This window comes from Plectropomus leopardus, chromosome 24 (assembly GCF_026936395.1).
Source record: "Plectropomus leopardus strain MGB_pleo_1.0 chromosome 24, ASM2693639v1, whole genome shotgun sequence".
NCBI lineage: Eukaryota > Metazoa > Chordata > Actinopteri > Perciformes > Serranidae > Plectropomus > Plectropomus leopardus.
The window spans coordinates 11,873,480-11,892,261 of NC_142199.1; the positions used below are offsets into that span (position 1 = coordinate 11,873,480).

An 18,782-nucleotide genomic window follows, 5' to 3' on the forward strand; every position below is an offset into this window, starting at 1 on the left:
CATCTCAATGGTTTTATATGTGTGTGTGTGTGTGTGTGTGTGTGTGTGTGTGTGTGTGTGTGTGTGTGTGTGTGTGTGTGTGTGTAGCACTGACAGTCGTGTGGAAAAAAAACCTGAAAATCTCATCTTTTATCCAAGCCATCAATCAAGAGAAATGATCCCTGAGTAAAGCTATGAGTCCTTGGTTACACAATGCATTCTGCTAAACACAGATGGCTAAAAAAATAAAATAATGCATGTTCTTCACAACAGAGGGAAAAAGACATTGCAAGTGTAATATAAAAGTAGATATGTGCTTTTTTTCTTCAAAATTATTCATCTGATTTGTAATTCTGTACACAAATTTCAGCAATTGTTCTGGTTGTGCTTTCAAAGTCGCCGACTTTAAGCTGGAAAACCATGAGGTGAACTATGAGGCTAATTATAGCGGCTGATAAAGTTGGAAAATGACAAGAGACAGTGTTACCATGCAAATCAATGAACTCCCCTCAGAAATCAACCTTAACTGAGTTGCATCAGCCCAAAACAAAGTTAGCGCTTCAATCAATAGAAAACCAATGTACTCTAAGAGTCGCAATGCTGGAAATAAAAAGAATCAAATGTCTCAGAGATTGCAAAGGCTGAGACAAGTGGAAATCAAATTACCAGTTTGTCTGATTCCACAAATGACAGAAAGAAAAAAAACCCTCTATACTTGTCTTTTTTTAACAGGAGGAGGGTATGCTCTTGCTTCTTAAGATAGACCTTTTTTATGAAGGAGGGATGTAAGCTATCATTTAGCCCAATCTTACTCCACTCAAACAGACACTGCAGGTGTGTAATTTATAGTCGAAGCATGGAATTTAGTCTCCTGCATACATATTAGGAGAGGTAGTATTGTCAAATTAGATCAATCAGAAATCATAGATGTTGCTGCAGAGAGGCAATAAATAAAACAGATCAGGTTTTTGGTAAAAAACAGCCTCTTGGTTTAAAGCGGTTAAAATTTAATGATTATGGGATTAAGGTATTGCTAATAAGAATAACTATTCTGGGACAGCTGACTCCCCAGTGATCCCGTCTGGCCTCCAGGAGAAAGTCGCCAATCAATGGCAGCAATAACTTTCACTTTCTATGCGCAGGAGGTCGAGGAGAGAGACATTAAGACAAGAAAATGTTCAGAGAGATCATAAGGGACGGCAGCGCCACTGAGAGAGGAACAAAACAGAGCAAAGTGACATCTCATTGTGACACAAGTGGGAAGTGACATACATCAACATAAACACATGAGAATATTGCTAAGATTGCTTGATAGACAGACAGATAGAAGCAGGCAAAGAGTGCCTCAGAATGAGGGGGAGGACCCACATGGATTAATCATGCAGTGCAGCCCCAGGTTAAAATGTGTGATATTTTTGGGTATAGTCCCATCGCCGCCTCCAGGCCATTTGCATAGTACTGAGAGACTACTGCTTCATTTCCCCCTGCCGCTCAGCTGCGTGAGCGGAGAGCAGTCATAGGGAATACAAATAATTAAAATAATATCCGGGACTATTGATGTTTTTGTCCAAATTGCCCTAACCTTATTACAAATTTTACTTTTTTACTTTTTATTTTCGTTTGTTTTCTTGCATTTTTCTTTGAGGAGGTTCATTTCCCCTCAAGTACTTTTCCTTAAACCTTAGAGCCAGATTTTCTTAAATTAAGCAGTGGCCAGCCTTCTCCATGTTTAAATCCTCTTTCGGACTAAAGCTCATTATCATCCACACATATAATCTCTCAAATTGGTACCAAACGCCCCAGCTGTTAAAGTGGGCTGCATAATTTGCTAAGGGAGCCTGAAATGAACATATTATCTTTTAGAGAGAAATATTAAACTGGAGATAATGCAATATATTGTATTTAATGTTGGATGCCTGCAGACAGTTGAGGCTCAAAGACAATGAACAGATAGAGGAAGGCACAACACATGAAGGTGGGAAGAAAACTGAAGCATTTCACTCACATCATTTGTAAATATTCTACATCTTAACTCTTCAGTTTGCTACTCAAAGGGGATGAATGGTGCATTTTACAGGCTTAAAAAAACTAAAAATGGGGATTAAAGTCCAAAACTTGACCTGAATGAACCTAATAAATCAGTCGGGGCTACAGTGGCTCCATAAAGTTCAGTCCGAGTGCACACTCGCTGACTCATTTAACACGCATTAAAGATAATTGAGGATGCACGCTATTCCTAAGCAGCCTAAGAGGTCGATACAGTATGGCAAACAGCAGCTGTAAACAGAAAGCAGCCATGTTCATTGCCACTGAGCAGCCCTTACTTTTAGAAACATGTGAAAATAAAATAAAATAAAAATAAAATAAAATCTAATTCAATATTGAATACAGTTTATTCAAACTGTAAGACAAGAAAACCTTTCTTATAGGAGTAAGAAATAATAAGATACTACTACTACTACTACTCAGGGCTCCAAATGTTTACGCGTAAAGCCTTTTATGAATATTTGATGAATGCTCTCAACATATTAAACTTTTTGATGGGGGTAGGGGGGCACATTTAACTTTTAAACAGCAACAACTAAACTGGGTAGAAGAGAAGAACATGGCTGCAGGTGAAAATTAATTTTAAAAATATTGTTCAAAATGGTAAGTTTGTCTAACAGCAGTATAATCGTTTGAGCATTATAAGCATAAAGCTAAAACTGTCCGATTTTATGTTGCATACACCAACTAAAAACAGCAAAATGTACTTTTTTGACATTGTTTTAAATGTATTAACTAATACATTCACCAATACATTTTAAAACATAGTTCAGGATGGAGGCTTATGGATTTCGATACTACATTTTTGGTCAATGCAATATTTTTCAATTGCCCTGTTTATGGCCAAAATGTTTGCTATCACATACTATATAATTAAACACGTATGGAGGTTTATATCTTAACATTTATCATTGTATGTCTTTAAATTAATAATTATTGAAGGTGAGTTTCGATAAACTATCGACTGAAAACGAGTCAGAGTAACAGAAAAAGCCTGTCTTATTTAGCAAAGTCGCTTTATGGAACAGGCCCTAGCTTTCTTCCTGTATTTACAACTGTAATTAATTCTACTGATATTGGCAGAAAATAAATCACATTTTTTTAAAGGAGGAACATAAAAGTAACATTTCTGGAAGCTGCTGAAAAAGTACCAATAGTAAAAATGATGTACTCAAGTTCACTTAGTGCTGCTCAAAACAACATATCACAGTGACAGACAATTCACAGTGAGAAGCACTGTGTTTCGTTGCACCCCTGCCTGAAGTAAAAGCTTTCTTAACGGTGACTTCTCAAACAGAAAGCATTTAAAACAAGCCATGCAAAAGAACAACAGTTAGAACTACTCATTTTAAAATGCAATAAAAATACAACCACAACATGCTAGCCTAAAAGAAAAGTGCCGTCAGGGACATATCTGTTTGATTGACAGGTGTCTGACCATATTAGCTCCACCCACACTTCCACCCTATTTCCCAAATCTGGATTGCAGTAAACCCAAATCCACTCATCTCATAGCCTTCATGCGCCCATGTGTGACATTTTTTTCCTACAGCCAATGCTTCCAACCCAAATGCATCAAATAAAAAAATAAAAAAAACGTCTGTAATCGGATCCGTCTTTGATCCACGCACAGAAGCCAGACAGCGCACTTGAGCTTTCAACACCTCAACCTACTGCTACACACCAGATCTCCGCTGAGCTGCAGCCCTCTGCACCCTTCCCTGGCATTTTTCTCAATTGCTGTGGTGTTGTAACATTATTACAGGTCAGGAAACAGGCCACAGTGAGACTATTCTGCTCATAAATCAGGTGATTGATCGTCATCCGTCTCACACAGAGGACTATAGCATGTGTCCCCAACCTGGAATACATATCCATAGTAACCCCAGTTGTCAAGAGGCCTGTATCTGGCACACTTGTTGAGTCTCTCTCTCTCTCTCTCTTTCTCTCTCTCTATCTTTCTCTCTTTCCAAGCAGCAGGAGGGAAAACAACTCCATGTGGCAAGCCATTTCATTTCTAATATCATGTGTGTGATCAATCTCCCCTGCAATGAACGGGCGGTGCAGTGGAGGCAATCATTCAACATTTGTGGCAGGTATGTGGTATTGACTGAGGGAAGATGAACCGCGGGTATACATGGGTGTGTGCCTATGTGTGTGTGTGTGTGTGTGTGTGTGTGTGTGTGTGTGTGTGATAGAATGCGAGTATGTGCGTGATCGAAAGAGAGGGAGAGAAAGTAAAGATTTTAGTTTTCAATCCCAGCGTAAGATTCCTGGATTTGTTTTAGAGAGACTTTTAAACTTCATTTTGAGCCTTTACATCCTAAGCTGTTATCACTTACAACCTCAAGTGGTGTACTGTCCATGTGATTTGACTTCTAGATTTATATCAGTGCAATTTTTCATTACTATAAGAATGAAAAACCAACATTTTAGTAGTTTTCATTTGTAAAGAATTTCCACCTCGTTGTAAACCTCTATGAGCCACTCAAGATGCAGTTACATTTTACATCCGTGTCTGAAAAAACACGGATGCTTCTTGGATTCTTAAGTCAAAGTTGACGTTTGTGCCAAATTTGAGGAGCATTTCATGAGAATGAGACAGACATAAGGTCACAGAGACCTTGACCTCACATAGACCACGACCTATGACCACAAGATTCTAATTAGTTCATTCATAACTCGAATTCGACGTTTCTTGAGATATTGTGCACTGAAGAATAAGACACACAAGATCAACATGACTTTGACTTTGACCTCTGACCACCGAAGTGATCGTTGAGTGATTATTTTTGCCAAAATTGTCAAACTGACAAGAATGGGACAGATGGACAGACAACCCAAAAACTAATGCCTCAAGTCACAGCTATTGCTGGCACTGAAGCATAAAAACTGGCACAGTGGAAAGGCTTGCAACTGCTGTCCCCTTTTCTCCCTCAAAGTTGCTTCTGACAGCTTCCTGCCATATTTAACGTCCTTTAATATCAATTACAAAGTCAAATGGCTCGCCATAATTGAATTTGTACTGTGCGCTGACATCCCCTGTTAGGAATCACTGTCTTGTTCAATTAAGAGGAGCCTTATTATTGGCCAAATTGCAAGTAGCCCCATTAATGTGGGGGGAAGATTCTATCCTTTAACTGACATATTAATGTTGACACCCTCCCAGAGTTGTGCGTTGTGGTGGGCGTGAAGACTGTAAATTCAAGTGACTGTCAGGTTGTCCTTGATTCTTCCTCCTGCAAGAGCGGAAAGTCTGCGCAGAGAGGGAAAAATATATGTTGTGGACCTACTGTAGCGGCAGTAGATAAATACGCAGGGAGAGACGGATGATGAGCGGCTGCTCTCTAATGGGAACCAAGGTCTTGTTGCGGTGGCGTGTTTTATTTACAGCTACTCTTCATCAGAGTGACACACCGGGCTCTCAGACCATCCCTAATAGAAACTGGAAGCAGAGGAGGGATTCCATTTCCAAATGGGAACACATGTAGGAGACCGGCTTTTTACGTATGCATGAATAACGGAATCATGCATTCGGTGTGAGTGAGTGTTATGGGTAATATATTGCTGGAATTACTGGGAGACTGTGGAAAGGTAAGCATCATTTGTCTGGGGACTCATCAACGTCTGCTGAAGAAATGGGGACTAATGACTGTACAGCAGAGGGGAGGAGAGAGGCTACATTTGTCTCAATCACTGTCAGGCGATATGATTGTGAATCTACAACTGTCATCAGTGTTCACTGTGGGGACATGTGTTAACAGTTTTGTTAAGGGGCGACTTTTAGTGAATTTAAAATAGAAAATGTGTCTTGCGCTGCACCACGTAAACTTTAAATGTTGAGGCAACCAATTGGTGGACAAAAAAATCTGAAAGGCTGCTTGTTTTTAAAAATGACAGATGATCGTGGTGAATAGACAGAGTTATTGTCCCTGCAGTGTCCACAGGGGTTAACGGTCAGTGGCTGACAGTGACGGTGTCCCTGGCTCTCATAAGAAGTCACCCATGAACAATAAAAACTCCTGACAGCCCATTTCGGGGTGGTTTCCTAACTGCTGTGTTGATTTGGGACATAAAACACAATCTTTCCATTTTCTTACAAATCAGATGAATGGTAAAATAAATCAAGCGTGGACTCTGAGGAAATCCACTGAATATTATTCAAGTTTTGCCCCTCCCAAAAAAGCCAGTTCATGCAATAGTTTAAATGAAATGTGGACTTGAGTCACATGACTTGCTCGACTTGGATACCTTCACCAAAGACCAACGATTAAAAAGTGTACCCCAAATTTAACATATTTCCATTCATTCCCCAAATCAACAAATCTGAACACTATCTATTCCCAGCAACTTGACACTTAATTCTCCAGATCCACATTGTTTGAACCAATCATATAGTATCCAGTGAAATGGCGACACGACACAACAAAAAAACAAGTTGCACATGCTGGTCAAAGGTAATAGACAAAGACGGCAAAACTTTTAACTTTGCTCGACATTTGGGGTTGCACAATGCAACAAACATTATGTCAAGGCTAGCATTGCAATATTTAGCGAGCTAATACTTAACTAACATTGGCTGTACAGCTAAGGAACTTTTTGACACACTTGTTTCAACCAAGAAATACACATTTATAAAAGCATTCATGATTTTACAAATTTAATATGAATGAATTTAATATTGGCTTATTAGAGGAGTGCATGATGACTTGTTGGGGACTTGAAACTCAAAGTTCAGGACTTAGGACTTGACTCAAGACTTATCTGTCTCCACCTTTGGGTGAAACCAATGACTATTTCCATTGCAGATTAATCTGTTGATTGTTTTCTCAATCAATCAATCATTTGTTCTTTAAAAGTGTTAGAAAATGGTGAAATATATGGAACATTGTTTCCAAAAAGCCAAGATTAATGTCATCATTCATCTTGTTTTGCCCTCATCCCTAATATATTTAGTTCAGTTCATATTCTTTGAAGAAACTCAAACCGACATAACAAATATCAAAATAGCCCGCACTTTTTTTTTTATAGTTCATTGGTTATTGATTATTTGATTAATGGTCCCAAATGCTAATCCATCCTATAAGACAGCAAGTCTAGTTGTCAAAATGGCAAACATGTCATCAACAGATTCGCTGTAAAACTGCTCCTTACTAAGAGGTGTCACGGTAATTCCCTGGGGATAACAGCAACTGGTGATGCTAGGGAAGTATGGGAAGCTGCATGGACTAAAACTGAATACCAAAGATAAGAAGCACAACAGAGTTCACGGCATAATGCAGATGCATGGTGATGCCCACGGAATTAATTAGGAAAAAAAAAAAAAAACACAGTATTTAGGAAACGTTCAGTTTAGTCCCCTTTCCGATGCGCGTTCATGCCCTTTATGTTCTTTTCTGTATTCAGGTCTGCCAAAAGTCAGCCTCAGTATCCTCCCAAGCTCTTTCTCACTCTGATTGTAATCCATGTTCAGAGGTAAGAAAAAGAATAAATGCATAGTTATTACTTCAGAGAGTCAAAAGTGAGACCTTACATGAACTCTCCGTTTCTATTTCATATCAAATTAAATGCAGCTGTGTGGTGCACTGAAAGAGGATTCTGCTCCTTTCAGCTCACTGCAGAGTAACCAAACGGGCACTTTTAGAGATTTCTCACACGACTCCTCCAAGCAGCTTTTGTACAGTGCAGCGCAAGTGGCCAACAAGGGAGCTGATTGTGTGTTTAAGACAATAACAGCAACAGAGAACAGGGCCTGTTTTTAATAACCAAGAATAGCAAATGCAACAGAAATAAACCAATAAAGCTAGACTTTGTCCGATCACTCAAATCCAGAGATATATCTCACTTTTGATTATTCAGAATGGATTTCTAATCCCTCATTTTTCTGCCAGTTTTTCAAGCTGTAAATGTCAGCAGTTTGACACTTAAATGATGATTGATGTGGTGAAGGCAAATAAAGGGTCAGTAGTACATATTTCAATACATAAAGTGAGAAAATATTTTCAAATTATCCTTCTTTTTTTTACTTTAAAAGTTTTGCTGACCACCAGGGATGTCACCATGGGGGGGGGGATGGGGACTGATTTCCCAGGGCAATGACACTATTAAAGAATGGCCTCACGGCAAGAGGGTCCCTGGTTCGAGTCCCAGTTGGAACGGGGTTCGGTCCGGGCGGGGGCCCTTCTGTGGAGTTTGCATGTTCTCCCCGTGTCTGCGTGGGTTCTCTCCGGGGTCTCCGGCTTCCTCCCACAGTCCAAAGACATGCGGCTCAGGTTGATTGGTGACTCTAAATTGCCCTCAGGTGTGACTGTGAGCGTGTATGGTTGTCTGTCTATATGTGTCGGCCCTGCGATGGTCTGGCGAACTGTCCAGGGTGTACCCCGCCTTCCGCCCGATGACAGCTGGGATTGGCTCCAGCCCCCCCCCCCGCGACCCTTACGAGGACAAGCGGTTACAGAAAATGACTGACTGACTGACTGACAGTAATTGAAGGCTGCAGTATGCTGTGGATATTGCTGTGTTGAAAAAAGGGAGAAATTTCAAAAAGTGCAGACTTAAGCACCTAAAAAAATGTGGTTTCTTGTTTAAAACAAAGGATGTGCACAATCAAAAGGCTCTAGTGTTGCTCTATAGCCAAAACAAATAATTGTTAACTGTCTTGCTGAGGGCCAATTTGACAGTGTCACGTTTCCCATGCAGATTTCCCTGATGGGAATGCAACAAGCCCACTTCTCTAATCTCTAGACCTCAGCCATCACACAATCTGTTCAACTGCAATGTGCAATCTTATCGCAAACAAGTACAAACACTGATTTACAAGCGACTGGGATTTCAAGCCTCTGCAGTAAATAGTAAACAAAGATATGTACTGATCTTTGAATTTCATGGGTTCATGTTGTGACATTATTGCGCATAGCAATCGCACAAATAGTTCCTAGGGATACACAATATTGTATTTTTTTTTGCAAATACCTGATATGTCGAAATATAACAAAATATTTGTCCGACATCCGATACAAAAAACATATGTCCATTATTTTCCCCATTTCTTTTTTGTGATAATCAAGTATCTTATGTAGTGAAATTAACATCATATTATGCATACTCTTATTGTGACGGCCCACCAGCAGATGGTGACATAAGATAAAATGCTTTCCACTGCAGGTCATATTTATTAATTATGCAAAATAGGAAAAATACTTCATCCAAGGAACTTGTCATACCAAGGAGTATAACAAGCCGAAATCAGCATGTTGGCTGATTTTGATGTTTAATTTCAAAGCAAATATCTGATATACTGATGACGTGCTGATATTATCGTGCATCTCCAACAGTTCTACTTCAAGAATTAAAATAGCCTTAATAAACCAGGATGCAATGCAGCCACAAGATGCTTCACAATGGATAAATGACATGGATTCAAAACACAAAATAACTCCTCAAATGAGTTGAACATCACTGACTGAGAATATACAGCAATGTAACAGCATCCAAAAGTGAAGTTTTACTTCAGCATCCGACTTGATGTGCTGTATTAAGCAAAAACATACATAATTATTCTGTTCGCCCAACCATTCAGGCAATATCAGCATTCTAACAAAAAGGAACCACAGTGGAGGACAAATGGATACATTCTCCTACTTATGCATGCAGAGGATTAGTATGGCAGATATGCATTGTATGTTGCATGCACTGTTCCACCCCGACTACAAATGCAGACAAAGCATTACTCAAAGACGGGTGTTTTGAATTTAATCATCTACAGATAACAGCGGTTCACATGCAGCAATGTGCAGGCAAGTTGATGTGTGTGTTTGTGTGTGAGTCTGAGCCCAGTGAAAGGGAAAGCAAGTGAGATAGTGGATTCTTTGTTCCTGAGGGAGTCAATCAAGCCACTGCATTCCCTTTAATGGGCTGAAACTTACAGGTTTGATTGTCTACAGTGAATTTCTTTTCACGTAGGTAGGTATGTTTGAAAAACACTACATGCTTACAGAGTCTAGAGCAGCTAAGGTTGTCTTATTAGAGATTTAATCAGTAATTTGTTAGATGAATTTCAACTGAAGTCCTATATTTCCCCTGAAGATATTACAGATAAAAAGTGAGAATTAAAGCATTTGGTTTCTGATTGGAAAAATACAAACAGTACAGGTGATTCCAGCAACCGAAATATAGTGGCACTCTTTATCATTAAAAATTACCAATTAAAGTTCCTTAACCAAAATCTTCACAACTGGATATGTTCAAGCAGGAATATGATCCGAAATCGAGAAAAAAAAAATCAACATTGGCAACCAATATTGCATATTTCCCCGATGTCAGCATTAAACTACATTCAGCAGTGAACTTGAGGCTGGGTAATGACGGTAACAGAGCAAAATGGTACTTTCTACCATAAAAAAAATCACCATCCAAGCTACAAGACTACATGTTACATGTAGCAGTGTACGTAATGTAAACACTTGTGGTGGCATGTTTGGAACAGATGACCGTATCAAGGAATCTGTCATGAATTGACATCAGCTTGCATTGAAAGTATAAGAAATGTTGGAAACAGAGTATTCCGAACACTCTGGAGCCTGAGTTTTTTCTCGCAAAATACTTCTACATATGTTTACCTTGTTATTTGAAACTTAAGCCAAATTCAATGTGAACATCTGTGATTTAACATTATAAAAAATGACAGAAAATAAGGAAAAGCATTGTGGGTTGCCTTTAAAGTGGCCATTCACAGTGGAGTATATCTCATGTAAGCCATGCCAGGTGATCAGAGAAAGCCATATACTAGCAGAGGTTTTGAAATGAGACTATGAGCCTAATTTTATCCAATTTCCAGGAGCACTATGACATCTCATACACAATGGAACCCTACACCCTGGAAAACATTTCTTTGAAAAATATACCTGCTATGACACCGAGATGTTCACCTTCCAGCCCCTGCTTTTTCTTTCCACTCCATAAAAATGAAAGTGATGCAGTTTCAAACTGGCTTTCATTGCCCAGAATCCCTTTTACAGTGGTGCTTTAACTTGCAACCAGCATGGCTCCTAATAAAGCCATACAAGCTAAAAGAGAAGGAACAAAGGACGGAGGTCTGGCTCGGATGGAGCGTTCATTTATCAGTGGACACGTTTCAAATCCTTGCCCCAGGCAATGGCTCGTGAAGCATCCGATGAGATAGCCCATAGGGACTTCTGCTGGAAAAGCAGAAAACCCTTTGATGAGCCTTGGGCCATTCCTGCACCTGTGTCTAATATGCATGGGTAAAAACCCAGACGCAAGCAGCCTCTGGATAGGAAAAAAAGCACTGCAAAAGACTTCCTTTATTTTTCATGTCCGCAAATGTGGGCTGTTCCTCTAGTTTGTATCCGCCCGTTTGTAGAAAGTAATTGTTTCTGAATCTGGGGAGGCATGCAGTGTTAGTGCCACAACCATGCAAATACTTGGATATTTGCACAAAGGCCACAGCTGCATCTCAAGATGCAAAGTGGCTTCCTGGAACCAGCAAGTGTTAACACACGTCACTAAGCCAAGAACACTGGCTCACCTCCTTTCTGCAGTACCACAACACTGCTGAACTGACTACTGTTCACTGCATCTGCTGGCTATGTTTGGTAATACTGAGTTGGGGTGGGAACAATTAATTGCATCAAAGAGCTTGGAAACACAATAACGAAAAACAAAGCCAGAACCAGAACATAATTAACTCCAGTGTGCACTGTTAAAAATCTGATTTTAGCTACAGTAACAGAGGACAAAACATTAATTGGAGCACCAACTTCACTAAAAGACGATCCGAGTATGAGCATTATAACTGAAGTGCAGAAAGTTTATGCGATCTCTCATTATGTTGCAAACTTTTCTACAATAAACTGCTCTGTTTCTTATTATCTTCAACAACAAAAGATCAAACAAGATTATCTCATGCAATTGATCTGCAAATATCAATGACAGAATATTCCATCATCACTCACAGAGGCTCAAATTGAATAACAGCGTTTGTGGATTCAGAAATCAAGCTGTTAAAAGACAGGACAGGCCAGTTTTTCATCATGACTGGCTGGAGTCTCTGAGTACAACAGCATAAGGCCATGTGATCCCCTGCTGTTCACTGAAACATGATTTGTGCTTTCCGTCAAAAAACAAAAAACTTGAAATCTTAGCAGGTTCTATGGATTCAAAGCTGCACCATCTAATGTAGCTGTTTAATATATAAGATACTCGATCTAAAATCGACAACATTTGATGTTTTTCCACACTGGATTTTCAGGATGGTCAATCATTAAAACAGGAGAAGATACAGTAGTTGTGGTAAAAAAAAAAAAAAAAGACTTACCTGAGCCTCTCTTCGACACCACTTTCAGGCAATGGACCACAACGGCATGAAGCAGGATCAGAAGAGGAATGGGAGCTTTCATTTTTTACCAGTCCTACAAGGAAACAAAAGCTCAATTCATTATTCTGCACTGAGACAGGCTGTGAGTACACTGAATCCATCCAAAACATCAAAAGCAGAACAGATAATGATTTTGGCAGAAGATGCTCGATCAAAGCTCAAATATAAAAAAATGAAAGTTCTGAGCCAATAATTACAGAACTTTTACAAGACCTAAGGTCAGCTGGAAAAAGATACAAGACCCCTATGTGCAAATTCTGCTCGCCAAAGTGTTTGTCTGCCTCTGCTTTATTTATACCAGTGTCTCTTCGGGGACTCACTGTATAATCAGGGGGAGGCTGTTGATGATACAAATGTCAAGATGCATCTCTATCAAGACGAACCTGGCTTTGCAGATTTGTCAACTACCTGCAACACTAATCCAACTTCTCTCCCAACTGACATGACATAATCAGGTCCCCCACGTAGATCAGGATATCTCTGTGTTAACATACAGCTTTTCATACATGAAAGCTGGATGAGATGGTGGATGAAACCAAAAGAAAGAATTTTCTGGTTGAAACTCTTTATACTTAAATTTATCAAGGCTTAGAGTTATGCATAATTGAGGGTTGGGGGCGCTGAATGACAGGCTTTCTACAAGTAGTGTCCTCAGATTCTCAGTCAGATCCACCCCTCACTTCTCCACAGCTCCAGCCTCTCACTCAAATATAGTCAGATTATTTTTCAGTTGTGTAAAGTATCCTGCTCAGTACATATATCTTGGTCATAGAGCCTTCAAACAGTAAGCCCCAAAAATGCTTGTTGTTGTGATGGGTTTATGTTAAGAAAAGCATATTGGCTTATCAGTGTTTTTAACAATGTTGTCAGGAAACTGCAGAATTGGTCAGGCGGTAAATATCAATTCATGATTAGGCATGCGGTTATTTAAAAATAACAAGTGATGTGCTATGTCTCATTACAGCACAGGTTGGGGTCGTTGTTTGGGCTGACACCATAACCATGCCAATGACACACAGTACAAGCTTTAATCGCAAATCTGTCCTGATAATATCTTTGTCAGTCTTTGAAGTAATATTATTTTGATGCCCCACAAGCTAAGTGACAGCTGACATTAGTTTTAGCTGTGAGTACTCATTGAGAAAAATAAAAAGGCAGCAATTTGAGAACCATGTGTTTTATCTAATAATAATGCACGCCTCAGAATTATGGATAGACGGAACTATGACAATAAAAAGCTCATTGGAGTCAAACTTTGTCTAATATAAAATGGGACTAGCCTAAAGTTCTTAGTTCTTAGTGTTTAGTCATTATTTACTCCGATTATGCCAGCAACTAACAATATTTCAAAGTGATACACTTTCTCATTAGACCCCTTCTTGTAACTGTGTAATTCTTTTTCTTGTTTGGCTATAATTCATCTCTGTGCTACAGGCAAAAGTGCCATCTCTGCTACGGCCTCGACAAAATACCCATGCAGGCTACAAGGGTGCTTCCATTGGCATTTCAGTCACGACAAAGATGCTTCACATAGATTCCACAAAGCTGCATCAGACAGCCTTTGAGGGGAAACCCTGAAAAGCCACAATAACCCTTGGGACACTGACAGTGGCATGCGAAACTGGCCAGTAGCCAAAGACGGCGACATTGCCGTGTTCTCCTCGTCAAAGGCCTATTGTCGTCAGCCCTTGCTTTCTGCAACCAATGCCACCTCAGAAAAGCTAAACGCCACCACACAAAAATCTTATCTTTTTAATTAGTTTTCCATGTTGGGTGCAAGTCTGCAACATTAGCACAAAAGCTGTGGTGTCTTTCTGTGGTTTCAACACAGAGGAAACGACTGAATCGCCAATTCTGCTCAGTATTCCTCCATCTTACAGTGATATCCCGGCCTGCTACACATTAAAGCAAGTCCTTAATATCACGAAAAAGGTTAACAACACACTCTTGCGATGCAGGGTAATGAATTTCGTGTTGATATCGACTACACCGATGAGCAAATACAGCAAGTCATGTTCTGTTGGGTACACCGATCATGCACTATGGCTGCATAGTGTATGTGCCGAGAGCGAAAATTGTGGATTATGGGATTAAATATATTAAATAATTGCACATGAAAACATGACATAGTGCTTCGCTTTAAGCTTGTGTGCAGACGTTGAGAGGAAAATGGCTCCAAAAGTGAGATTTCACAAAGCTGTTGTAAAGGACACTGATTTTTTTTTTTTCTCCCATCCAATTTAGCAATTTGTGTGATTTTTTTCATTGGCAATGGAAAGGTATAGGGTACTGGTACCAATATGAGTGAAATACAAGTTTATATATATATATATATATATGTGTGTGTGTGTGTGTGTGTGTGTGTGTGTGTGTGTGTGTGTTAACTTGGTAAAGCAAGTCAATACATGGAATTAATATGCAAAACTGCAAAGCTAGTGCAAAACCATGCAACATGTTTTTGTGCCAAAATGTAACCATAAATTAACCACAGCACTGTTGAAATGTAAAGTTGCAACGTATCCGCTACATGATAACAAGCAGATTTTGAGTTTCAGGGAATCTGGAGCTAACAGTTATTGTATTTAGTAGTTTTTTTTTGTGGAGATGTGTCTGCGAATTCAAACGCTTAGTATTTTGGTGATGAGGTCCACAATCCAATAACAGAAGGTAGTACTTAGACTGCTCAGCTTGTCATACAACATTCAGACAAAGTTGCTGTTATATGAAATGACATCCTGCAGATCTGGAGGGATCTTTATCAACTAGCTTCTCAAAGCACTTAAGGATGGGGTGAATGCCACAGGTGGGTAACTGTCGAGGCTTGATACTGCAGATATCTTAGGTAGTAGGGCAATGATTGGTATTTTAAAGCAGGCGTGGCACTGCTGAAAGAGAAATGTGTTGAAAATGTCAGTTGAGACATCAGCTAAATGTTGAGCTCATGCTCTTAGTACATGGCAAGCTTCACATCCCCCCCTAAGCGGGGTCTTTCTCATGTCCGCTGTATACGCAAGTGCCAGGTCCTCTGAGGAAAGGATTTAACGGCTGGCTCTGTTGAAGAGATCAAAGCCAGCATAAAAGGTGTTGAGCTCATCTGACAGCCACGCACGTATTGATGCAGGTATTCCTGCTTTTGTAATACATGATTGCCCGTCGCATGTCTATATGCTAAGTATTTACACTGAGGGTCTTTCAGGGCTCCACTTAATGCTTTCGCTTTGTGCCCATGATGGCTGCTTTCAGTCCTGTCTCTGTGATGTTAAACACTTCCACCAATTAAACTTAAAGCAGCTTTTTTTTGGCTCTGGATAAGGCCCTCACCCCTGCGACTTCATTGCTGTTGTCATCACAGCCTGACCAGTTGATTTTTGATTAAACTGTTGATGCATATTCCCATTTGTTTGGTGTGGTTCTCTTCGTTGTGTCACTACCTCCGCTCAAGCTGGAGCGCTGCTACAGTTCTATACATCCTCATTTTAACAACTCATTTTATTAATGACTAGGTCTCTTAATCAGCTGGGAGTCGGCTGGCAGGAAAAGAAAGGGAAAGTGGTCTGATTGTTCAAGATGGAGCGGGCTTGTAGCCACCAGCAATGTTTGAATAAACACTGCCATGATACCACTGTGCTCCTTTACTGCGAGTGTTTCCCCTGATACACTCAATATTATGGTTAAGTTCAACTACCAGCTTCATCTTCCATTCCCTGCTTCTGATGCTGATGGAGTGTATTTGAGAAGATGGCCACCTGTTTGAAGAATGGAGCTACTCGAGGGCTTATCAAGGTCAAACATTCAATTTGTTATCAGTTATCGCGAAAAGGGTGTTGATGTATTATTGTCGCTATCATCTTACTTCTTGGCACATGGTTATTAGCTAGTGAGAAGCGAAAGATTCAGTGCAGCTGTCTAACTGTCAGAGATATGATCAGGAACACAATAGAGCAGGAAAAAAAGCAAGGAGAGTTATCCCCCTTCAACAAATGAACGGATACTGGATGTCCAAAAAAATAGGAAATCTTGGGAAAAATAGCCCTCCCCTAAAAATCGCACAATGAAAGCTTATCCTGTCAAGCATCTCATAGCGTGCCATTCTTTAAAGAAAAGCTCATCCAAAAGGTGCTGTCACCTGCCTCTCATTCTTTGATTGTTTTTTTCCTCAAGCATTCACTCTCTCCCCTCCCTGACAGTGTTTCCTCCTCAGCGGATTCATCCAAAATTCAATTACTTTCAAGGAGGGTTCAGCAAGAGAAATGGGGCACTCTCTCAACACTCCCGGGGCTCCGAGTTTGCCCCGAGGAATGCATCTCCCTCTCACGGTCGCGCACAAACAATTCTAGCAATCGACGACTGAGGCTTTACTGCTTTACTTACCCTCGCCAGGTGGATACTGAGATGATAATTTATAAGGATCTCTCTTTTCGAGTCGCTCTGTCACACGTTTTCTCGGGCTGTTTCGCGCTGAAGGCCCTCTTGCTCAATTCTGAACCACTGCTCATATCTGATATTTCTGGATGACTGTTCATATCTTTGGAGGATGTTCCCCATATCAGATACCAACAGGGAGTGACAGCAAGAGGAAATAACAGACAAATCCATATTTGTGCCTACACTTCTCCTGCTTGTTTAGAAACATTTCAGTTCTGTGCCTTGGAATTTTGATTGAACTGAGGTGTAAAACTTTGACATTTTGCTTACTTTTATTGCTTCTTCCACATCTATTTATGGCTGTCAAAGTTGTGAAATTAGGTGCTATTTTCTTGGCAACAATGACAAGATTAACAGACTTTTGTTAGTGGAATGCCAGACGTTTTCAATCACTGGCTTAAAATGTTTTTGGGCTTTTGTGCTAAAAAAAACGGTGGAGCAGCAGTTTTCTTTTAAGGTCCTGGAACCACCAGCTACGTCCCAGATGTTAACGAATTCTGACCTTATAAAAGGGATAGTTCATCCCCAAATCAAAAATGCATATTCTTCCTCTTACCAAAAGGGCTATTGTTTTGGTGTGAGTTGCCGAGTTTTGGAGGTATTGGCTGTAGAGATGTCTGCCTTCTCTTCAATATGATGGAACTAGATGACACTCAGCTTGCGGTGCTGGAAGTACCATGAAATAAAACATTTAAAAACAGAACAGCAATGTCTCTTTTCAGAAATCATGACTCGGTTACTCAAGATAATGACCGACTTCAGGTAGGGACTATTTTGTTTCTACTGAACTACACATGCCAACCATATCACTGCGTGGAAGGGTGTGCGCATCTACGAGTTCGTTCATTAATCTGCTTACAGCAAAGTCTGTGGATTATCTTGAATAAACAGGTCAGGATTTCTGCAAACAGACATTTCTGTTTAGGTTTTCCATTTTTTTTCTTTTGGCGCTTTAAGCACCACAAGCCAAGTTCTATTTAGTTCCATTATATTGGAGATACAAGGCAGACATCTCTAATGCCGATATCTCCAACACTCTGAAAACAGACCAAAACAATCTAGACTGGTTATTCACACTGCAGGTTTAGGGAAAATATGGATTTTTGTTTTTGGGGTGAACTGTCCCTTTAAATATGTGTAGCATCATGGGTCACATGCCTTGAATCACATACCCAAGAACTGAAAAAAATTAGTTAAAACAGCAACGCTTCAGTTGCAGCTTGAACTTGTACCCTCTCCGTCTCTGTCATTACCCCCACCCTCAACAGCCTCTCCCCCGTATCACCCCTCTGCCCTTTCCTCCTACCTCCAGTCGGAAAATTGATATGTACTCTGCTTGGTGAGTTATTAACATTTCTATTTGTGAGGAACACTTTTCCAGCCCTTACACCCTTGGCTGACGCACACACACACCCACACGAGTCTGTGCTCTCCTCACTGAATTATTCCATTTTGGATTATCTAATAACCCTGCAACCACAAGCCTCCATGTTCTTGACATGCACGCATGAGAAAGAGAGGAAGAAGAGGTCGCTTCTCAAATGCAATCAACATCTCTAGGCATGTTTAACACCGTGAATGTCTTAGGATGAATGTTTCTTCTGCCTTTGTGTAAAAATATGCACTCAGTCCACTTCTTCCCTGGCAACAGTGAGAGTAAAAATGGCACAAAGCATCAAGAGTACAATCAACAGAAGAATGGAGAAGAACGAAAGACACAAACCATGTGTAGCAACGTTATGCAATCGTGTAATTTTTTTTTCAGTTGCTAACTTCTAATGTCTGTGGGGTGAGGGTAAAACAGAAGACTTGTCATTTCAGAAACTGTCTCAGGATTTTGATTTTAGATTTTGTGAATCCTGGAGATGCCGCCCAGTGATATTTAAACCATAGGCTAGGACACTGCTTTAAAATAAGATGTTTTTAGTGATGCTTT

General features: G+C 40.1%; 1 protein-coding gene across 4 annotated transcripts in view; it reads right to left on the reverse strand.

The window, feature by feature from the left end:
* Nucleotides 1-18,782, reverse strand: part of LOC121963031 (interleukin-1 receptor accessory protein-like 1) — a 335,394-nt gene that overhangs the window by 251,027 nt on the left and 65,585 nt on the right. For all 4 annotated transcript variants that reach the window (XM_088074547.1, XM_088074546.1, XM_088074548.1 and 1 more), the window contains one exon: nt 12,362-12,455. In XM_088074547.1, coding sequence (XP_087930673.1) covers nt 12,362-12,443 — 82 coding nt within the window. In that variant the 5' untranslated portion in view covers nt 12,444-12,455. The remainder of the gene's footprint in view (nt 1-12,361; nt 12,456-18,782) is intronic.